The sequence below is a fragment of the Thamnophis elegans genome, chromosome 13, assembly GCF_009769535.1.
Source record: "Thamnophis elegans isolate rThaEle1 chromosome 13, rThaEle1.pri, whole genome shotgun sequence".
Lineage (NCBI taxonomy): Eukaryota > Metazoa > Chordata > Lepidosauria > Squamata > Colubridae > Thamnophis > Thamnophis elegans.
In genome coordinates this window covers 25,467,294-25,491,921 of record NC_045553.1, presented here as the reverse complement: position 1 = coordinate 25,491,921, position 24,628 = coordinate 25,467,294, and the positions used below count along the sequence as shown (strand labels likewise).

The following is a 24,628-nucleotide window of genomic DNA, read 5'->3' as shown; positions in this document are numbered from 1 at the left end:
GATGACCTACAAAGCCCCTTCCAACTTTGTTAATCTGTTAAGACTGAAACATACCTGCAAGGCTGGCTGCTGGAAGGAAACACTGCAGAAGAACATGCTTGGGTTCGCCTAGCCCACATGGCAGTAACCAGACTCAATATCAATATCAATCAGAATAGAGCATGAAAGGACATTAGAAGTCTTCTAGTCCAACCCCTCGCTCAAGCAGGAGACTCTATACCGTTTCAGGCAGGTGGCTGTCCAGTTTCTTCTTAAAAACCTGCAGTGAGGAAGCACCCACAACTTCTGAAGGCAACTTCTGTTCCACTGGTGAATTGTCCTCACTGTTAGGAAATTTCTCAATTCCAAGTTGCTTCTCCCCTTGGTTAGTTTCCATTCATTGTTTCTTGTCTTGCCTTCTGGTGCTTTGGAAAATAAGCTGACACCCCCCCCCCCTTCTTTGTGGCATCCCACAAATAATGAAATACTGCTATCATGTCCCCCTCTAGTCCTTCTTTTCTCTAGATTGGCCATACCCAATTCCTGCAACCGTTCTTCATAAATTTTTATCTCCAGGGCCTTAATCATCTTAGTTGCTCTTCTGTGCCCTTTTTTGTCTAAAGTCCCATTATCTTTTTTGTAATGGGTTGACCAAAACTGGAAGCAGTATTTCAGGTGTGGCCCAACTAAGGATTTATAAGGTAAAGGTTCCCCTCACACATATGTGCTAGTCATTCCCAACTCTAGGGGGCAGTACTCATCTCCGTTTCAAAGCCAAAGAGCCAACGCTGTCCAAAGATATCTCTGTGGTCATGTGGCCGGCATGACTCAACGCCGAAGGAACATAGATCGCTGTTACCAAAGAGGTTCCTATTTTTCTACTTACATTTTTACATGCTTTTGAACTGCTAGGTTGGCAGAAGCTGAGCCAAGTAATGGGAGCTCACTCTGTAACGCGGCGCTAGGAATTTGAACCGCCAAACTGCCAACTTTTCTGATCGACAAGCTCAGCATCTTAGCCACTGTGTCCCTGATAAGGTTTAAAAAGATTTATAAAGTGGTACTAATCCTTTACGTGATCTTGATTTTATACTTCTGTTTACACGACCAAGGAATGTATTTGATTTTTTGGATGCTGCCTCACAGATCTGGCTCATGCTTAAGTGATTGTCCACTAGGACTCACAAGGTCCCTCTCACAGTTACTTGTTTTTCAGCCGAGTGTTGCCTAATATCCAGGGGTGGGTTTCTCGCCCCGTTCCAACCGGTTCGGTTGGAACGGGGCCGGCGGCGTCCTCGTGCACGCGCAAGGTGCACGCATGCATACGCTCCAGCTGCTTCTGGACGATCACGCAGGCGCTGTATGCATCCTGCGCATGCGTGGAAGCGCAGAACTCGTCAAAACCGGGTAAGGACCGCGAAGTTACTTACTTCCGGGTTCGGCGACCAACCGGTTCGCAGGGACCGCCGCAAACCGGTTAAAACCCACCCCTGCTAATATCTCTACTTGTACCTTTGGAAAAACAAAAGAGACTCCAAGGTCTCTAAGCATTAGATGGAGGAGTGAACCTCGTCTTTTTTTTTTAAGCCCCTGCCAATTTCGATATCTTAGTGGTAGCACCTGACGTCAACCTCGGGTGAATGAGATAGAGATGCATTTCGGTCCCACTACATCTGCAGGGCTGCTCGAAATAGACGCATTATCTTATTCCAGCACCTACTCAGGCATGTCCGCCCAGGAGGTTCCTGACTCCCACTTCTGTAAAAATGCAGGAAACTGACCCAGGCAAACAAAAGGAACCCATGGCATTGGATTACTTCTACCGACACGGGGCTGTTTTTTCCACAAATAGACGGCTGACGTTTTGAGCAGGTTTTTAACTCCTTCCATTTGCCACATCATGGTTGAATTTGCCAGCCTTCCCGCAGCCACGATGCGATTTGTCTGCCTTTGTATAGCACGATAGTCTGCCGCTGTATTTGAAAACCAGGTTCATTGTTTATAGCTTAGATTTATAATGCTGGTCAACTCAATACCAGCCTTGGGCAATGTACAGAATTAAAAAAAAATGTAATGTAATGTATTAGACCCAAAAGTATAGGAAAACAAAAGCCATTTTTAATTAAAAGTGGGTAACCTGAATGCATTTGAGCATATCCATCCAACGGAAAGTCACTGTATAATCTATCACACTTCTGAAAATATTTACAGTTTTGTCTCCTGGCAAAGACTAAGCTCCCAAATTCTTGGTCTGGTAGAAAACAGAAAGAGGGCGAAGGGAGGGAGTGAGTGGGGAGGAGAGGTGAGGGAGAGGGGGAGAAGGAGGGAGGGAGATAGGAAGGGGAGGGGGAGAGAGAGAGAGAGAGAGGAGGAGGAGGAGAGGAAAAGAGAGAGGGCAGGAGAGGGGTGGGAGAGAGAGAGAGGGAGTGAGTGAGAGGGAGGGGGAGTGAGAGAACGGGGCAGAGGCGAGGGAGAGGGAGGGGAGGAGGAGAGAGGGGGAGGGGGAGTGGGAGAGAGAGGGAGAAAGGGGAGGAAGAGCGAGAGAGAACCTGATACAAATGATATCTAACTTTTAGCTAACTTTTCGCTACTGATCCAATGGCTGAAACAGCTGGTTTAATTTTGAGACTTTCCTGCTGTTTTCCCCCAATCCCTGCATTTGCAACTTCTTGGCTAATGGAGGGCTCAGGAAAACTTGAAAGTTTGCACCGTGGTTTCTGCCCTTTCGATTATTCCCCATGGAGCTATTATCTAAATAGTATGTTCCATGGAACAATTGAATACAGTTACTTTTATCTTTCCATAATCACATCTTTGCTAATAAACACGTTAGTTGTTGCACCTACTCATGGTTGGAAGGCTAGAGCAGGGGTGTCCAACCTTGGCAACTTTAAGACTTGTGGACTTCAACTCCCAGAATTCCCCAGCCTGCAAAGTCCACGAGTCTTAACATTGCCAAGGTTGGACACCCCTGCTCTAGCGATATGTATTCAATTTAGGTTGCAGAAGGGCCACTGAAAGAGGTCTTGTTATTAGCTGCATTCCTCAGGACCCTCGGGTGGAAGACAATCAGCAATTTACAATTGCACCAACCAGCAGGAAAAAGGGAGAATGTGGCCCATTTTGCCCTATTTGGGACTCTAGACCAGGAGTCCTCAACCTTTTGGACCTCAGGGACCACTAAATTCATAATTTTAAATCCCGCAGACCACTAATATGATCTGCCTAATGACCAGCTGGCTAGTCGTGAATAGGTGATCATGTGACTAGGTGGGCGTGGCCAACTCAATGTCATTCATGTTGAGGGGCGCCTTGCCACCCTCTACTCGCCCCTCCCCTCCCAGCCACTCCTCACCCGCCCGCCCAGGCTCCTTAGGGCCCCAACAGGAAGCAGCTGTTGGAGCTAAGAAGCCACCAAGAGAAAGAGTTGGCAAAACAGCCCAGTTCAAATTGGATCTGATCGAAAAGGAGGCTCAGCAGAAGCACCTCACTGAGGACTACCAGCATAGGCTTTCCAAGCAGAGGGAAGACCTGCGAGAGTGCAAGGCCAAGTACCAGCGCCTGGAGGCTCAGCAGGCTGAGAGGGTCAGCCAGTTCCAGACCATAATGCGATCCCACTGGAACGAAGCCCTCCAGCTCTTCGTAACCAGGGGCGCTTCCCTCCAACCTTCACCCAAAGCCCCATACAGAAGGCTGAAGCAGACACCATGTCGGATTTTCTGCCCCCCTCCAACCCTAACAAAAAGACCCCAAAGAGGGAGACTCTCTGCAGCAACACAAATGTTCATTGCACGTATCCATCCCAGGGGGTCGTAGTTTGAGGACCTCAGATTTAGTGCAATATAGGTAAAGGTAAAGGTTTCTCTTCCACATATATGCTAGTTGTTCCTGACTCTAGGGGGTAGTGCTCATCTCCATTTCAAAGCTGAAGAACCAGCGCTGTCCGAAGACATCTCCGTGGTCATGTGGGCGGCATGAATCAATGCCGAAGATGCATGGAGTGCTGTTACCTTCCCACCAAAGATGGTCCCTATTTTTCTACTTGCATTTTTTACGTGCTTTCAAACTGCTAGGTTGGCAGAAGCTGGGACAAGGAACGGCAGCTCACTCCGTTACGCGGTGCTAGGGATTCAAACCACCAAACTGCTGACCTTTCTGATCAACAAGCTCAGAGTCTTAGCCACTGAGCCACCGCGTCCCCCACTGCAATATAAAAAAATGCAACTACTTTTTCTGTGGACCACCAAAATTTTCTCGCAGACCACCAGTGCTTTATGGACCACCAGTTGGTGACCGCGGCTCTAGGGAGCCAGATGTGATTTTGTCTTTCAAACCAACTTTTGCACCAAGGGAATTCTCCAAGAAACATCTGGGCAGCCCAAACAAAACAAAAACCACAGTAGAATTCAGGGACCACAAGCAAATCTGCAAACAGCCATCGCCTCTCACAAAGACAGGAGAGGGGCCTTTGGTTTCCATTCTGATCCAGTTAAAAGATAATGAATCTTTTTGCATACAAGTATACTACTAATTTTATACTACGTAATTTTCGGAGTATAAGATACACATTTTTCCCTCAGAAAAGAGGGTGAAAATCTGGGTGCGTCTTATACACTGAATGCAGCATTTTTGGCCTCCGAAAACCCCGCCCCCTTCATCAGAATGGCCATGCATAACCTTTAGGAGGCTTCCAGAGTGCTTTTGGTGGCTGGGGAGACCAAAAATGAGTAAAAAACTCGCCTTTTCTTGCTCGTTTCTGCCCCCCACCTCCCTAGAAGCACTCTACAAGACTCCTAAAGGCTATTCATGGCTTCTTTTTTTTTTTTTTTTTGCAAAAATACTGGCCGTTTTCGCGAGGTCTGCAGAGTGCAAAAACTTTTTTTTTATTTGCCTCTTCAAAATCATGGTGGGTCTTATACTCTGAAAAATACGCTTTATGTATAAGTACATATTATATGTATATGTACAAGGGATGCAGTGGCTAAGACACTGAGCTTGTCGGTCAGAAAGGTCGGCAGTTCGGATCCCTAGTGCTGCATAACGGAGTGAGCTCCCGTTACTTGTCCCAGCTTCTGCCAACCTAGCAGTTTGAAAGCACGTAAAAAATGCAAGTAGAAAAATAGGAACCACCTTTGGTGGGAAGGGAACAGCATTCTGTGCACCTTCGGCGTTGAGTCATGCCAGCCACATGACCATGGAGACACCGCTGGCTCTTCGGGTTTGAAACGGAGATCAGCACCGCCCCCCAGAGTTGGGAACGACTAGCACATATGTGCGAGGGAAACTTTTCCATTTTCACTACTTACAACTTGCAGTACAAGAGTCATTTAAAGCCCATTCAAAGTTACAACAACACTGAAAAAAGTGACTTATGACCATTTTTCACAGTTACGACCGCTGCAGTGTCCCCATAGTCATGTGATAAAAATTTGGAAGTTTGGTAACTGGCATGTATTAATGACGGCTGCAGTGTCCCGGGGGAGGGGGTGTCACGTGATCCCCTTTTGCGACTTTCTGACCAGCAAAGTTGATGGGGAAGCCAGATCCACTTCCCAATGGTTACTAACTTAACAACCCGTGGTTCACATCACAAATGTTGCAGGAAAGGTTGTAAAGTGGGGCAAGCTCACCTTACAGCTGTCTCACTTAGCAACAGAGATTTTGGGCTCGATTTGTGGTCATAAGTCGAAGATTACCCATAGAGATGATTCTGCCTGGAACTGAAGCCAGACAGTTTCGGAGAAGATTGCTGAGAAGGTCAAATCAATTCATAACAGATGTCCTTTAACCAGGAAATCTATGGAGATTCTCAGCCATCCAGGTCACGGTTTTCCCAAAGGTGCCTTTTCTGGAGGCAACTGGACTTTCTGGGGGTTTTTTCTTTGAAGACGTTTCGCTTCTCATCCAAGAAGTTTATATTCCTTACAGACAGTTGTACATTTGCAGCCTCTGTAGAGAGTCGTTGAAGCACTTGGTTGTCCCAAAGGTGCCCCTTGGGACAACTGTGACCTAGATGACTGAGAATCTCTACAGACCTTTAGCTACACACTTTGGGATGAAGACCCTTTGAATGGTGTGGGAGTAGGAATGGATTTCCAGAGAAAACAAAATTGCAGACTACAGGAACCAGGAGCATCACTCAGATGGCCCTGAGGATACAAATAAACCTCCAGGTGGCCTCAACAACTCTTTAAAAAGATGCAAATGTCCAGATGTCTGCAAGGGATATCAATCCTTCCATTCCCCACCATCCAGTCAGAGCTGAAGAAGCTTCTTGGAGGAGAAGCGAAATGTCTTCATAGGGAAAAAAAAGAAGAAAGTCCAGTTGCCTCCTGAAAAAGCACCTTTGGGACAACCAGGGCCTGGATGACTGAGAATCTCTACAGACCTTTAGCTAGACAATTTTGGATGAACACCCTTTGAATGGTGTGGGGGTAGGATTCTCCACCATCCAGTCAGAGCTGAAGAGATTGAGATTTGTTTTATTTTTATGCCGCCCTATTCCCTACAGGGACTCAGGGCGACGAACAACTCAAGTGGGAGAGGGAACACACAAATACAAGACAAGCATTTAAGATAGCCAACAACCACACCTGTCGAGAGGGGAAGGGAGCTCATCAACCCCAGGCCTGCCGACACAGCCAGGTTTTAACGGCTTTTCGGAAGGCCTGGAGAGAGGTGAGGGTCCGAATCTCTGCGGGGAGTTCATTCCAAAGGGCCGGAGCTGCAACAGAGAAGGCCCTCCCCCGGTTCGTAGCCAGATGGCATTGGCTGGTAGACGGAACCCGGAGGAGGCCGACCCTGTGCGATCTAATGGGTCTTTGGGAGGTAATTGGCAGTAGGCGGTCTCTCAAGTACCCAGGTCCAATACCATGAAGGGCTTTATAAGTGATAACTAGCACCTTGAAGCGTATCCGGAGACTGATTGGAAGCCAGTGCAGCTCGCGGAGGATAGGTGTAACGTGGGTGTATCGAGGTACACCCACAATCGCTCGCGTGGCTGCATTCTGGACAAGTTGAAGTCTCCGAATGCTCTTCAAGGGCTGCCCCATGTAGAGCGCATTGCAGTAGTAGAAGCTTCTTGGATGGAAAACGAAACGTCTTCAAAATAAAAACCAAGAAAGTCCAACTGACTCCTGCAAAAGCACTTTCGGAACTGATTAAGAACTAGGATTCAATACAATTGACACTACGGCGTCTTTCGAAGGAGTGGAATTGAGGAGGCTCATTAAAGAGATAACTAATGTCTTTTTCAGCTGTATCCGATCATCTTCTAAAAGTGCTACTGAGCCATCCTTGGCATGAGATTTTTTTTTTTTTTTTTGCCTGCCTGGGGAGGGGAGAAAAACCCCTTTTAAGCCAACCCCCTCCTGCCTGCCTCTCCATAGTTGGAAGTTGGAGCTGACTCTGGAAATAGCCCGTTGTTAATTTCCACCCAGGCTCCCCTCTGTGTGTGTATGTTTGTGATCTAGGCTAGTTGCGAGTGGGAGAGCCTCTCAGTCAAACCACTTCCCTCTCACATCAACAGGGGATGCAGCCAATAAAGATGCCTCACCTTCCCACTTCCTGAAACATAATCTGAAGGGGAACATCTGGAAGACGGACAAAGAAATAAAAAGGTCACTCCGTTTTCCACTGCAGGCCATTTATATTCTGCAAATGGCAGGAAACCAGCAGTGGCCACAAGCCCGTTACAAAGAAGGGGGTCTAGTCCCGTCCCCCCCGCCGCACCAAAGAGGCATGGCCTTAAGGACAGAGTTGCCTTGGCCAGAGGGATCCTTAGCCTTCTAAATATGTGCACAATCTAACCTTTTCCAAATATTTAAGAAGTGGTCATCACTGTACTGTTTGCCAGTGAATGTTCTCACCTAGGCTTCCCAAAAACACAAAGCCGACTCCTCGTCCCGATAAAACCCTTTTTATTTAGTTTAAAGTGAATTCCTCTCCAGCAAAGTCGTGGCCAATAATCTTTCAAGAGATTTCACAACTACAGGCCTTTATCAGGCTTGGAGAGCTGCCAGGCCGATATCTTCCAAACGCCACTCTGCATCAGCAATTACTTGGCAAGCAGTCAGGAACAGATCTTCACCCTAATGAATTGAACTAATTGTCTCCTGCAAATTCCCCTCCCCTTTTGCTCCTCTTTATTCTCTCTGGGAGGGGCATTCATCGCCCACCTGTGCCTTTACTCTGGAGTCAGCCCTTGTTCCTTAGCTGTTCCCTTCTCCTGGCAGCTCTGCGCATGCGCACATCGGAAAAAGGCTCCAGCTGTTCTTCTGCCCCACTGATCTCCGACTCTGAAGGTAGCTGATAACGAATCTAAGAAATTGTTTCCTGCAAAAGTCTACTCCACTCTCTCTCTTCTTTTAAGTCATATGGGAGGGGTCAATCCCCTTCCACCTGTGTCTTTACTCCCAAGTCTACCCTGATGTCTGAGTTCTTTTCTTCTGCCTGATTTCCACATGCACACATTGGGAACAGGCTCCAGCTTTTCCTCTGCCTCACTGCTGTCTAGCACCGAGGGCAGCTGAGAACTGCCACAGCCTCAGCCCCCTCCCTGCCTCCAACACAGAGCTCTTGTCAGAGCCTTCCCCAGACTCCAGGACTGGCCCATGTTCCTTCCCATCCTCCTCACTGTCTGAATCTGCTGCCAGATTCGCTGGCCGCTGCTGGGCCATAGCAGTGAATTTTAGAAGTTAATTGCATAATTCCCATTCTATTCGTTGTCCTCGACTAACGGCCGCAACTGAGCCCAGCATTTCTGTTGCTAAGTGAAACATTTGTGGTAAGTTTTGCCCCATTTTTACGACTTTGCCTGCCACAGTTGTTAAGTGAATCACTGCAGTTTCAAGTTGTTGTGGCCTGCCAGCAGACTCAGACATTGCAGAGGTTGGGGAGGAACATGGGCCAGTCCTGAAGGCTGGGGAAGGCTCAGACAAGGGCTCTGTGTTGGAGGCAGAGATGGGGCCGAGGGCATCTGGCAGTGATCAGGTGCCTACTGAGCTAAGTAGCAATGAGGCAAAGGAACAGCTGGAGCCTGTTCCCAGCGCACGCATGCGCATAGCTGCCAGAAGAAAAGAAGAACTCAGAAATAAAGGTAGACTTGGGAGTAAAGTCACAGGTGGAAGGTGATTGCCCCCTCCCATAGGAAATAAAAGAGGAGTGGGCTTTTGCAGGAAACAATTCATTCGTTCGTTCATTTCAGGAGTGTGAAGATCTGTCCGTGAATCTCAGAGACTCTGTGCCAAGTCTTTCCTTGCACAGCACCTCATTTGGATAATATTTACATGAAAGCTTTCCAAGATAGATAAGGTCTGTAGTCATAAATGACTTCCCCATTGACTCTGCTTGTCAGAAAGTCGCAAGAGGGGATCCCATGACTCTGGGACACTGCCACCGTCATAAATAGAAGTCAGTTGCCAAGCATCTGAATTTTGATTAGGTGACCATAGGGATGCTGCAATGGTTGTGTGAAAAATGGTCATAAATCACTTTTTTTCGGTGCTGTTAGAACTTCAAAACTGTCAATAAATGAACGGTTGTAAATCGAGATTATCTGTATCTGCTTTAGTTTTTCATTTTTATTTTTATCCTACCTTCATTATTTCTATAAATAAACTCAAGGCCGGTAAGTATACCCTTACTGGGTGCATGAACACCCACTGCTTCGTGAGCTGTATTGATTGCAGGTTCACTTCCAGGTGCAATTCAAGGTGTTTTTAGATAAGATTAGATTAGATTAACAGTGTTGGAAGGGACTTTGTAGGTCATCTAGTCCAACCCCCCACCTCGAGCAGGAGACCCTACAACAGTGATGGGAGGGAATGGAGATTTTGCAGTATCCTTTCCTAGGAGTAGGGAGGGAATGGAGATTTTGCAGTATCCTTCCCCTGGAGTGGGGTGGGAATGGAGATGTTGCAGTATCCTTTCCTAGGAGTAGGGAGGGAATGGAGATTTTGCAGTATCCTTTTCTAGAAGTGGGGAGGAAATGGAGATTTTATAGTATCCTTCCCCTGCCACTCCCACCAAGCCATGCCCATCAAGTCACACCATGCCCACCTACCACAGAACCAGTAGTAAAACAAATCGAATTTTACCACTGGGGCGGCCCCGTGGGCCAGATCTAAGTATTGTGTGGGCCGAATGCGGCCCACGGGCCTTGAGTTTGACACCCCTATTCTAAGCTATTCTCATAAGGAAGACCCTTCTAAGCATTGAACTATGTACAATATTCCGGCTTCTCTTTTCTTTATGGCATGTGGGAGAAGGCAGTTGCAGATTGAAGCCTTTTCCATGTGCTTCTTCCCATTTTAAATAATGGTCAAGTGGGATCCTGAAGAGGAGAACAAAGAGATTTTTTAAGGAATGGTACAGATACATAGCTCAGAACTGAAAGTGACATCAGGCAATCTTACTGTACAAAAATAAAACACTCTTCATAAATATGGCAGCAACTGGTGGTCAGGAATGTGCCTTTATATGGGAATAGGATGAGGAAAAGCGTCCTGCCAGTTCGCTGAAGCAACATGGTTTTCATAAAAGACTTTGTAGAAGACTGTGGAAACCAAGGAAGGAAATGCAGAAGGAGCGGGCATAAGAGAAGATCCAAAATATAAAAGGGGACCACTCAAAGAAGTAATTCCGTATAGACTGAATATTTAAAAGATGCCTGTCAGGCCTGTAGTCAAATTCCTTTTAGGATCTTTGGCCTGCCATACTCTCTCTTTCTTTACTAGGCTGTTTCATTAGTGGGGAATTGGGAGGGGGAATAGTAAGGAGTAGAATTGTAGAATGTCTTGTTGTCAAAATAAAAGATTCCTTTCTAGAAGCCCAAGGTCATTTTTTGTCTCTGTACCTCTGCACCTAACTGGAACTAGATGGGTGGAAATGCCAGCGTGGCAGTGGAAGATTGGACCATGTGATGGACTTGTGGGTGTGGAAACAAGATCATGAACTTTCAACTGGGTGGGAACCCCAGGAAGCTTTCAGATTCGGGTTTGCCACAGATGTACCAACATGTCTCTCTTATTAAATTGGAACTTTGAGGAAAGTTTTGCCTTGGACTCTGATTTAATTCTGGGTGATATTTGGAACATTGACAATGCCTGCTAAACATGGCAATAGAATAAATCAAATGAGGAATATTGGACAAATGCTAGGTACAGTGGCTAGGGAACGGAACAAAGTATCTTGCACTTTTGATATCCTACCCAGGATGTCAGTGAACAATTTAGAGCAAGGGTCTCCAACCTTGGAGATCTGGGAGTTGGGATCTGGGAGTCCACAAGTCTTAAAGTTGCCAAGGTTGAAGACCCCTGATTCAGAATAATCATCATTTTGTAACTAGAAACATTTCTGGAAAGAGATAAAAAGAAAGTCAAAATGATACCGCATATAAACAGAATTTATATAAGATGTTTTATAGATGGCATTTTCCATCAGTGAGGTTGGCAAAGATGTTTAAAGATAAATCAGCTAAATGTTGGAAATGTCACCAGTTACCTGGATCATACTATCATATGCGGTGGACATGTGAGAAGCAAAGAAGCATTGACAGATATCAATATATCTTTATATATAAAGATATATTTATATATAAAGTTATAAAGAAGAGGGAGTCAAACTATTCTCCAAGGCACCTGAGGGTAGAACAAGAAGCAATGGGTGGAAGCTAATCAAGGAGAGAAGCGACTTAGAACTGAGGAGAAATTTCCTGACAGTTAGAACAATTAATCAGTGGAACAGAAGTTGCCTCCGGAAGTTGTGAATGCTCCAACATGGAAGTCTTTAAGAAGATGTTGGATAGCCATTTGTCTGAAATTGCATAGGGTTTCCTGCCTAGGCAGGGGGTTGGACTAGAAGACCTCCAAGGTCCCTTCCAACTCTGCTATTGTATTAATAGGAACTGGCCGTTTTCATGAGGTCTGCAAAGTGCAAAAACTTTTTTTAAAATTTGCCTCTTCAAAATCGTGGTCCGTCTTATACTCCAAAAAATATGCTTTATGTATAAGTACATATTATATGTATATGTAGGAGGGATGCAGTGGCTAAGACGCTGAGCTTGACGATCAGAAAGATCAGCAGTTCGGTGGTTCGAATCCCTAGTGCTGCGTAACAAAGTGAGCTCCTGTTACTTGTCCCAGCTTCTGCCAACCTAGCAGTTCGAAAGCACGTAAAAATGCAAGTAGAAAAAATAGGGACCACCTTTGGTGGGAAGGTAATAGTGTTCCATGCATCTTTGGCATTGAGTCATGCCAGCCAGATGACCACGGAGACATCCTCGGACATCGCTGGCTCTTTGGTTTTGAAATGGAGGTGAGCAGTGTCCCCTAGAGTCGGGAATAACTAGCACATATGTGTGTGGGGAACCTTTACCTTTATACCTATGACCCTTTGCTGATTTGAAAGTGTTAAGGTTACTCTAAAACATTTAAATCAAGCCTGGATGCTCTCAAAACATTTTTGACTACAATTCCTACAATCTCTTGCTATCTGTTCTGCAGGCTAGACCTAAGGGGAACAAAGATACAAAAGTTTGTAGATAACACAGAATGGAAGGATTTATATTCCTTGCAGACAGCTGGTCATTTGCATCCTTTTAGAGAGCATTTGAGGCCACTTAGACGTTTACCTGTGTCCTCAGGGTCACCTGAGTGGTGCAAATGGTTCCTGCAATTTTTCTCTCTGGAAATCCATTCCTACTCCCACATCACTCAAAGGGTGTTCATCCCAATTTGTATAGCTAAACGTCTATAGAGATTCTCAGTCATCCAGGTCATGGTTGTCCCAAAGGTGCCTTTTTTTCAGGAGGCAACTGGACTTTTCTTTTGAAGATGTTTCACTTCTCATCCAAGAAGCTTCTTCAGCTCTGACAGGATAGCTGAAGGAAGGCAACTCCTTCCATTCCCCACCATCCAGTCGGAGCTGTAGAACTTTCTTGGATGAAAAGCAAAACGTCTTCAAATTTTAAAAAAAACAAGAAAGTCCAATTGCCTCCTGAAAAAGCACCTTTGGGAATAAGATACAAAACCTTAGAAGGCAACAATTGCTTTCTCCTCTTGTGAAACCCCAAGGCCACCATCTTGCCCAACACAAAATGTCATTAGAGTGGAGCATCACAAAGTTTTCATGCTATTCTCACCCTGCCCAATTTCCAGAAGCCATGTAAACCCAAACTTGCTCTCTGGGGCATCATGGTTAAGAATTAATTGGGTGCTCATAAGTAGAAAGAGTATCTCACTACAACAGTTATTATATCCACTTTCTACCGTGTTTTCCCCAAAAGAAGACTGTGTCTTATATTAATTTTTGCTCCAAAAGATCCATTAGGGCTTATTTTCCAGTTGGATCTTATTTTCAGGGAAATACGGTACTAAGTATGTTCATCTGGCTGACAATCTTAACTGGGGCTTATTTTTGGGGGGTAGGGCTTATATTACAAGCATCCTGAAAAATTATGCTAGGGCAGTGATGGTAACCTTCTGGGTGCCGAGTGCCCAAAGCGTGCGCGCACACACACATGCCCTAATCTCCAAAATGCAATGTGTTCCCACCACCCCCACACATAAGCCCTGGGCACTCCCCAAAACCCCATTTTGGCTTCCAAGTTGGTGCAGGAGGCTTTCCAGGCCAAAACGTGGGGGGGGGTCTCCCATGGCGCCCAACATCCCATTTTGGCTTCCAGATTGGTGCGGGCAGCAGAAATGGAGTACAAAGGTAGGGCGTGCTGGGGGAGAAACCTGCGCAGATTGGGGAAGGCCCTGAGACCGGAAGACCAGCTGGCTAGCGGGAGGCGCACATGCATGAGCGGTAAAACTGGGCCGGGGCAATGTCTTGTGTGCCCACAAAGAGGGCTCTGCGTGTCACCTGTGGCACGCATGACATAGGTCTGCCATCATGGTTCTACCTTATGTTTCCGGCTGGGGCTTATTTTCGGGGAAACAGGATAGCTAAATTCAGAAAACCTCAAGATTGCAGACAGATAGTGTCAGCTTAATTTTGGGTTGGACTAGGGCAGGGGTCAGCAAATTGCGGCTCTGGAGCCGCATGTGGCTCTTTCATCTCTCTGCTGTGGCTCCCTATTGCCAGTTGGCACCACAATTTTGAGAGGAGCTTCCAGTTTGGGAGAGGGGGAAGCAGGGTACGCCAAAAGGAGACACTATGGCAAGGGACGGGTTTTCTGGTCAGCTCCACAATTGATAGGGCTTTCGGTTAAGACAGGTAGAGGAAAAAGGACACCACACTAGGAGGAGACTCTATGGTGGGGGAATCTGACTTCTGGTTGGCTCCAGAATTGAATTGGGGGGGGGGGGAGGCTTCTGGTTAGGACCTTTGTGGCTCTTTTGAGTATTTAAGATTGCTGAACCTTGGACTAGGGGAACCTTTTCAAAAGACCTGGGGGGGTGGGGGGTTTCCTGCAACTTCATGCTACTTCAGCCTCAGCCAGCATGACTAATGTAGCTGAGCAACATTTGGAAAGCTACAGCTTTCCCATGCCTCCCCTACAGACGGATTTCTTTGTTGCACAAACACCACACAAAGGTCCATGTTTGCAATCAGTTCGGTGTGTGTGTGTGTTTGTGTGTGTGAGTGAATACCCCATGCCCTGTCCCAGTTGCTTCAAGGTAAGACAATTAGGCTGCCTCCATAATATGAAACTGGGTGTACTGGGTGTATGTGTGTGTCTTAAAATGCCTTTTAAAGCAATTGCTCCTCTGCAATCCAAATGAATTCACACCCGGGCACTAAGCATTTTCATGCTTCCTCTAATAAGCCTGCCTTCGGAAACAGTTATATTCAGTAAGACGAAGCAGGCCTCCATCTCCATCTGCTCCGAAGGAAAAAAAAGGAGAGGAACAAACAAGCCACACAGCTGAAAGAAGGAAGGAAGGAAGCCTGCTCAACCATCTCCTAGGAAAATCATGCCAGAGCGACACAGGCCCCTCCTCTACACACACACACACACACACACGCACACACACAGACACACAGAGGCAGGGGAGGAGGAGTGGGGTGCTAAGAAAGGAGCAGGGACACAGATCCAGAAGATACCAAAATAAGCCACCCGGCGCTGAGACTCCCCCTCAGTCAAGAGAGCCATGGCCAAAGAGAAGCAATTTCAGCTCACTCATGGGGTTTTTTTTTTTCTCCCACCCACACGCCTATAAACATATTAAAAGCGGGCTGGTTAATGTGTGCTGGCTTGAGTCATCAGCCATATGATCAAAGGCAAGATTCTTTTTTTCAAAAAAAAAAAAAGGAGAGAAGGAGGGGGGGGATGAGAAAAACTGATTTACTCACTGTCTTGGGTACAATCTGTTTCTTAGGCTGCCCGATCTTGAACGGAATCCTGGATGGGGAAAAAAGAGAAGAGAAAGCGGCAGAGATTAAGATCCTAGTGCCAGGGATGGTTAACCTTTTTGGTGCCGAGTGCCCAAAGCGTGTGTGTGCACACAAATGCACGCATTTGTGCCCCAATCCCCAAAATGTAATGGCAGTGCCCTTGGTACATGCGCCCCAGTCCCACGCATCCACGGACGTTCCCCACGCATGCGCTTTACCAGTGCATACGCCCTACCCCCACCCCCACCCCAGCACCCCATTTTGGCTTCCAGGTTGTTGCGAGTGGCAGAAATGTAGGTGGCACACTGGGGAGAAGGCAACTTGATCAGGGAAGGCACAAGCAGCAGAAATGCAGGAGAAGAGTAGGGTGTGCTGGGAGCAGTGGTGGGTTGCAGGTGGTATGCCCCGGTATGGGCGTACCGGAGCCTGCCCGGAGCACCGGATACCATTCCAGTATGGTGCTCCGGAGGGCCCACTCACCCACCCCAGCTCCTTACTGGTCTTTTAAGTCTTTGGCGCATCCATGCACTCGCAGGTGCTAAGGCGCATGTGCACACTGGCCCGTTTCACTCAAAAAGTGGTAAGGAACGCGGGCAGACGGGCGAGTGGGCCCAACGAGCCACTGTTCCGGTACGATGGTCGCTGCTCCCAGCAGCCATTGGTACGCCCGTACCGCACCATAACGCCCAGAACCCACTACTGATTCATACAATTTCTCCCATACCGCATAATATTCTGAGTCATCCTTTCCCTTTAACTCTAACATGAGTTTGTCCATTTCTGCACAATCAAATATTTTTTTCGGATTACTAATCCCGCTGGTGGAATACTATCTTTCTTCCAATATTGCACAAAAGCAATCCTTGCCGTTATTATATGTAACATCGAGTATTTTAACTTTCTATTATACTCCCCAGGAGACACATTTCCGGTTTGAATTCTATTCGACATATAGTTAAATCCTGCAATGTATAGTCAGCCAATATCTTTTCGTTTCGGAGCATGACCACCATGAGTGAAAGAAGGTGCGAATCTCATTTTCATTGCCACTAAGAAAGAAGCAAAACTTTGCCCCAAAAGTAAGCTTCGGCCCCTTTAATAGTGGAGTATTAAACTCCCTTCTCACAGTGTATATAGATTTATATTGCTTTCTTCAACAAGGTTTGTGTCAGTTAACAAAAGCATCACCAGGTCTGCAACAGAAGTCGAGAGAACTAGCCACACTTTCAAAATTTTGCTTTGATGCTGACATTAAAAATGGATATGCTTTTCTCTCCCGTCTTGCAACCCACAAGTGGAATTAATGCTGCTTAAAATAAATAAAGAGCATTGTTTCACCTCACTCCTTCCAAACGCAGCTCCAGTCAAGAATACCAGTTCAATCACTCCCAATGGCCAGGACATAAATGTTTCATCGCACACTTCTTTTCTAGTACACATGTGTTCTTTCGCCTCTAGCAGAAGCCACTCAGCAAAGAACAAGACCAAGTTCAACATGACTTACGTATAGGGAAATATGAGCAAGAGTATATAGATATAGTCATGCCTCAAGGCAGCCTTAGAGGCAGAAGGAAACCAGATGGTCTTAAGAAGAAGGCTTCCTTCCTCTTGCTTGGTTTTGGAAAATGTGAAGGGTTAATCCACTATTCCTTTAGCTTACTTCCATCCTACTCCTGCAGCAGGGCTCCTTGGTATGTTCTGTGCTTGCTTTCTTGCAGATAGCCACAGGACATAGACTTATATACCGCTTTACAGTGCTTTACAGCCCTCTCTAAGAGGTTCACAGAGTCAGGATATTGTCCCCGACAATCTGGGTCCTCATTTTACCCACCTTGGAAAGATGGAAGGCTGAGTCAACCTTGAGCCGGTCAGGATTGAACTGCTGGCAGTCGGCAGAGTTAGTCTGGAATATTGCATTCTAACCACAGGGAGGGAGGGACGGAGGGAGGGGAGAAAGGAAGGAAAATAGCAATAGCACTTAGACTTATATACCGCTTTACAGTGCTTTACAGCCCTCTCTAAGCGGTTTAAAGAGTCAGCCTATGGCCCCCCAATGATCTGGGTCCTCATTTTACCGACCTCGGAAGGATGGAAGGTTGAGTCAACCTTGAGCCAGTCAGAATCGAACTGCTGGCAGTCGGCAGAGTTAGCCTGCAATACCGCATTCTAACCACTGCACCACCATGGCTGCTTTATTACCCAAAGTAGGTAACATCATTAGGGCTGGTAAGGAATGGGGTTTGCTCTAGCACTGATGATGTTACCTAATTTTGGGTAATGAAACGTCTTCAAAAAAACAACCAAGCTGAGGGAGCACCAAGGACCTCTCAATTCCTCTTGTGTCACACTTGCTGGAGGAGGGTGATGGAAGTGTGATGAAGGAATAGTGGATTAGCTCTTCACATTTTCTAAAACCAAGCAAAAGCACCAAAGACCTTCACCGAGGTGGCTCAGTGGTTAGAGTGCAGCACTGCAGACTACTTCAGCTGACTGCTAGCTGCAGTTCAGCAGTTCGAATCTCACCAGGCTCAAGGTTGACTCAGCCTTCCGTCCTTCTGAGGTGGGTAAAATGAAGACCCAGATTTTTGGGGGCAAATAGGTTGACTCTGTAAACCACTTAGAGAGGGCTGTAGAGCACTGTGAAGCAGTATATAAGTCTTAAGTGCTATTGCTATTAGCCTTGCTGCTCCAGGGATAATATTGTTGTCTCTTCCTCTCTCCTGTCTGTCTGTCTGTCTGTCTGTCCGTCCATCCATCCATCCATCCATCCATCAATCTATCTCAGGTCGACTCAGCCTTCCATTCTTCCAAGGTGGGTAAAATGAGGACCCAGATTGTTGGGGGCAAATAGACTGACTCTGTAAACCGCTTAGAGAGGGCTGTAAAGCACTGTGAAGCAGTATATAAGTCTAAGTGTTATTGCTATTTTCCTTCCTTCCTTCCTTCCTTCCCAGTGATTAGAATGCAGCATTGCAGGCAAACTCTGCCCACAACCAGGGGTTCGATCCTGACCAGGTCAAGATTGACTCAGCCTTCCCTCCTTCTGAGGTGGGTAAAATGAGGACCCAGATTGTTGGGGGCAAGAGGCTGACTCTGTAAACCGCTTAGAGAGGGCTGTAAAGCAGTATGTAAGTCTAAGTGCTATTGCTAAGTGCTATTTCAACCCTGGGCTACAAATATTCTCCTTTATCAGTAGAACACCATTCTACAGGTAGTTCTCGACTTACAACAGTTCATTCAGTCACCGTTTGGGGTTGCAACAGCACTGAAAAAATTAACAAGATGGGTTTTTCACACTGCTGCAGCATCCCCATGTGCAGATGATTTACATTTGAAGGCTTGACAACTGGTTCATATTTAGGACGGCTACAGGGTCAGGCGGACCATTTTTTTGTGACCTTCTAACCAGCAGTCCATGGAGGAGCCAGATTCACTTAACAACCGTGTTACTAACTTAACGACCATGGTGATTCGCTTAACAAAAGTGGCAATAAAGGTTGTAACATGAGGCAAAACTCACTTAAGAAATTTCTCACTTTAGCAATATACATTTTGGGCTCGATGGCGGCCATAAATCAAGGACTATCTGTACTTACAACCAGTTCTGAACCAGACTGTATAGTATAGTCTTTATTGTCATTGTAAAAAATAAATAAATAAATGCTAAACAAATAATTCCCTCACCATTGTCAAACTATTCACTAAGGCTGCATTACTATTACTATTAGTCTTCTCATCCTTCATATCACCCATCTCCTCCCACTTATGACTGCAGGACTGTAACTTAGTTGCTTGTATCCTTACGATTTATATTGATTGTTTCCTAGTATGATTCAATTGCTTATTTGTACCCTATGGCTATCATTAATAGTTGTACCTTATGATTCTTGATGAATATATTTTATTCTCTTTATGTACACTGAGAGCTTATGAACCAAAGACAAATTCCTTGTGTGTCCAATCACACTTGGCCAATAAAGAATTCTATTCTATTCTATTCTATTCTATTCTATTCTATTCTATTCTATTCTATTTAATGTATCTTTTCTTGTTATATACCGAGAGCATATGCACCAAAGACAAATTCCTTGTGTATCCAATCACACTTGGCGAATAAACAATCCTATATTCTATATATTCTATCCTACACAAACAGGTGCCCTAATTTGAGCGTGATGGGATCGACCTTTGGTGCGCCTGCGCATGAAGCCACCTGCCGTGGATACTTTGAGGGCATTCCACAAATACTATGCCCCACAGGAAACAGCGCTCTGCGCTGATCACTATATATAATCTGACCAATGAGGCTGAAGAGAGAGAAGGGTCATAAATAAAGGTTTAAGTAATTCTTCTTTCCTTCTTTGCCCAGTCGACAGCATTGTTTTCTAACCAAGTATATAATTTTGCCACCAATAATAAACCTGGCCTGAAAACCAGACCCTTCTGAGCCGAGCGCAAAGCTCTCAAACAGCCTTAGTCACAAACGTATAAATTTACTTTTTGCTACGCTTCCTGTTTATTGTTCTGGGCAAGAAAGCTGATGTAATTTTAGTCCATTAACTCTTTCTTGGTTTGTGGGCTTTTTTTTTTAACCCCGACAGCAATGAATTACATGGCTTCCATTAACAATGAGTGCTTGGCATATAATGACATCGTCAACACAATTTGGGGGTTAGACGCAAGAATTTTCCTTCCAAATTTCTTCTACACAGGCAAAGCCATGAAATTAAGGTAGTTCCACAGTTATTCTTACGGGGAATTAATGAAACAATACAAGAGCAGTTTGTTTTCTGACATTCTTCCCCCACGAAATGACTATGGTATGTACGTGTTAAAGAATGTGAGATAGCTTTTTAAAAAAAAAAAAAATTAGCCTTCGTGTTTTAGAAAAGAAGGGCAAATCTGGTTGCTGATGTGATAAATTAATTCTGTAGAATAATAAGCCATCACTTTCTGTACAGTTGGTAGAAATAACCTGCAGTAAGGATGTATGAGAAAATAGCTAAATCTAGAAAAGGACACGGTGGGTCAGCGGCTAAGATGCTGAGCTTGTCAATCAGGAAGGTCAGCAATTCAACAGTTTGAATCACTAGCGCTGTGTAATGGAGTGAGCTCCCATTACTTTTCCCAGCTTCTGCCGACCTAGCAGTTCGAAAGCACGTAAAAATGCAAGTAGAAAAAAACTTTTGGTGGAAAGGTAACAGTGTTCTGTGCACCTTCGGCATTGAGTTATGCCGGCCACATGACCACAGAGACGTCTTCGGACAGCGCTGGCTCTTCAGCTTTGAAAAGGAGATGAACACCACCCCCTAGAGTCAGGAACGAATAGCACATATGTGCAAGGGGAACCTTTACTTTTCCCTTAGAAAAGGTCTATGGCAAAAGGTGGAAGGGAGGAAGAAAAAGCAGCTAATTCCCCCAGTCTGAAATCTTCAGAGATGTTGGAATGATCACTCCTAAAACTCCCATTCTGGCTGAGAATTCCAGGAAATTTAACCACAAGACATTTGGAAGACACCAAGTTACAGAACAGTAATCCATGATATTAAAGATAATGCAATTTTTTTTTAAAAAAATGGTTGCATCTTCAGGTTTCAGCAAGGAAGCGATTCAGTCTTTTTGACTGATCGGGGTGAAAGATAGCAAAAACAAAATGTCTGAGAAGGTTGGAGATATCATAGGGGCCCTTGACAGGTCAAAAAGCCTTGGAGATTAAGAAAAAAAGGATTAAACATATTTCACAATGGAAAGTGCCCAACTTTGAAAGAAAGAGCTTAATAGATGCAATAATTTGGAGCCAGGCTCACTTCTAAGCTACTTTGAAGTGTGGGAAAGTAGTAAGAAACTAGCAGGTTATTCTGCATATCAACAAATGTCTCTGATCTTAGTTTATAGCCAGAGGAGAGTCATGATGTAACTTTGAGAGAGGGGGGAGGAAAGGAGGGAGAGAGGGGGGGTTTAAAATATAACTGTACTTATTATAACTGCTGTGAAGGGCAGAAGCTATTTCTTTATACCTTTTGATTGTTCTTTTTCATTTTTTATCATTTAGTTTGCATTGCTGTTTATTATTGCTCTTAAAATGTGCAAACCCCTCTGATCTTGTACTATTATTCTACTGTGAAATCCAGTGCTTTACAGATCCAATGGTGTCTGCCTTTTTCTGGTTGAAGATATATTTTTATACACACACACGCACACAGCGCGCACTAGCTGGTATGGTGGCCTAGAGATGAAGCTCTCGCCTTACAATCAGGAGGCTGAGAGTTTGATCCTAGGTAGAGACAGATATTTCTCTCTCTCTGGGCACAATGAGACTGTATCTGCTGGGAAAAAAACTCCGCATTGGCGGCAGGAAGGGCATCTGGCCAGTAAGCACTCAGCTCCATTCAATTGCCCAGACGCCACTTCCCAAGAGATTATGAGGTCATTAAAAGAAAAAGATGATGATATGTGTGTGTGTATGCTTCATTTATAATTGATTGAGAAAAATAAATCAATGTAGCCACTGCCCAATAACTGAGGTCAGAGGTCAATACAGGTCCAATATAGGCATCTCATCATCCACATGACTATTCTTTTATACAAGAAAAGAAAACTTATATTTTTGCTTTCCGTTTTAAATATACCTCCCGCACAGAATAGAGAAAGCTATGGATTCAATTATTAATAATAATTTTTAAAAAAAGATCAAATAAGGGTTTCTGATCTTGGCTTATTCACATTAATCATAGATTTATATAAAGCCAAGTCTAGTTGCACGCTTTCTGATAAACAAAATAAAATCATACAATTCTACAAAACCAAACATTAAAAAACACAAGCAGCAAAAAAAAAAACCTCAACGGTTATGCTAATTAGAATTTAGATGAAAAGTAATAAAACAGCCTGCCACCTACATTATAATTGCAAACTATTTGATGAATGCAAGTTAATGGGCAGGTCAAAGTGTACCTATTCAAGTTACAGCAGTACTAGAATGGGAGAGGAAATATATAACTGGAAAAAGACCATGAGAAACCACTTCTATTGTGTTGCCAACACAATACCGAGCCCTTGAGTAGACTCTGATTTGGAGTCTCTCATCTTGGTCTTATTTTACAAGGGACACGGTGGCACAGTAGCTAAGACGCTGAACTTGTTGATCAGAAAGGTTGGCAGTTCGGCAGTTCGAACCCCTAGAGCTGCCTAACAGAGTGAGCTCCCATTACTTGTCTCAGCTTCTGCCAACCTAGCAGTTCAAAAACACGTAAAAAATGCAATTAGAAAATTGGTGGGAAGGTACCAGCGTTCCGTGCACCTTCGGTGTTTAGTTATGCTAGTCACATGACCACAGAGACATCTTCGGACAGCGCTGGCTCTTCGGCTTTGAAACGGAGGTGAGCACCAAACCCTAGAGTCGGGAACAACTAACACAAATGTGCGAGGGAAACCTTTACCTTTTACCTTTATCTTGGGGTGGATCTGTCCCTAGTCATTTATATGACATTCAAGATGAGAAAAATGGTTGGGATCAAACATCTAACCTTAAAGCATTATTAGGCACGTAATCAAATATGGGAACTTTTGGAAGTAGTCAGCCCACAGAACACATGCATATTCATCCCGAATGAATGGAAATAACTGTGGCAAAAAGCTGTGATTTAATTGGTCATTCTGTGGCGGAATACAGTCATTTGACCTAGACCTTAGCACTTCATACCAATCAAAGACCAAGAGTACAGTCCGGAAAAGCCATTGTCGAGCAATTTTTGCAAGCTTAGATGAAATGGAAGATTACGCTAGTATTTCAGAACGTCAGTAATCCTAGAGCAGCCTGCCTGGGTTTATATAGCATTGCTCCTATTTTTTAGCCTGAGATGGCAAGAATTTCTCCAACGATTAACTAAGAGATAATGAAATCCATCCATCCTCTATCGGCTAGCGCATTCGCTTTATGACATCTAATACCATGTATGAATGGAAAGGTGAGTTAAGAGTGCAAGAAATTTCATATATATCTGTAGGATACAAAGTTCTCTTTTTCAAAAGTGATATTTTAGAGAGGATTAAAAAAAAAAAGCCAAAAACTGGAACAAAACAAAATGAAACTAAAAGGATGATCTACGAAACTGGAAGAATATGCTGGAAGATTCTTTCAATGGCACCTTCTCCATCTGCAGGAAGATTTCAGTAGACCATTTAATAGAATAATTAAAGGTAATTAATATGTGCTAGTCTTTCCCAACTCTAGGGAGCGGTGCTCATCTGTTTCAAAGCTGAAGAGCCAGTGCTGTCCAAAGACATCTCCGGAGTCATGTGGCAGGCATGACTAAATGCTGAAGGTGCATGGAACGCTGTTACCTTCCCACGAAAGGTGGTTCCTATTTTTCTACTTGCATTTTTACGTGCTTTCGAACTGCTAGGCTGGCAGAAGCTGGGACAAGTAACTCACTCTGTTATGCAGCGCTAGGGATTCGAATCGCAGATAGATAGATAGATAGATAGATAGATAGATAGATAGATAGATAGATAGACAGACAGACAGACAGACAGACAGACTTCTTGTAAACTGCCTTGAGTCGCCATGTGCAAATAGGCAGCAATATAAATTTCCAAATAAACAAACAAACTTGCAAGTTCAATGACACTAATTGACATCAGTTAGACTTAGAATAACTTTATTGTTACTTTGAGTGTACACTAATCGGCATACATTAAAATAAAATTTTTGTTGCATACACCTCTCAGAGTTGACAAAATAGGCTGGCAAATAGGCAAAATGTAGAGGCTTTGTTATCACCAAGTAGACTTCTTGGGGGGGTGGGGAACACTGAACAAGTGTTTAGTCTGATCTAAAAAGAGCTTTTCGGATGCTGTTCCCTAATCTGCCTCAAGAGGGCACTGAGGGCTGAGCACAGACCATTCTGGATTCCTCATTGGACTCACAATCATTTCCCCAACAGTCCGATTATAAGCATGCATCAGAATTGGAATCGGGAACACAAATCTTGGAGAGAAAAATCACAATTGTGGCATGAGAAACTTTTAGTTTGTATTTATTAGGAATACATCCTGCATTTAATCTGAAAATTATCACGTTCTTATTATTTTTATTCATCTTCATTTGAGAATCCAAGGAAGGGTGCCATATACTTGAGCTTCTCCTTCTGCCCATAACCGCAACCTGGGTTGGGCTGGGAGAAGGACTGGCCCAAAGTCACTCAGCCGGCTTTCATGCCTCGGGAAGGACTAGAACTCACAAGTTCCTAGTTTCTAAGTCCAGCACCTTAACCAACCGGTTTTCTTATTTTGTATACTTGATAGC

General features: G+C 44.7%; 1 protein-coding gene across 1 annotated transcript in view; it reads right to left on the bottom strand.

Moving 5' to 3' along the window:
• BIN3 (bridging integrator 3) overlaps nt 1-24,628 on the bottom strand; it is a 139,781-nt gene that overhangs the window by 86,954 nt on the left and 28,199 nt on the right. Inside the window, exon 2 of the mRNA XM_032229920.1 lies at nt 15,280-15,328. Coding sequence (XP_032085811.1) covers nt 15,280-15,328 — 49 coding nt within the window. The remainder of the gene's footprint in view (nt 1-15,279; nt 15,329-24,628) is intronic.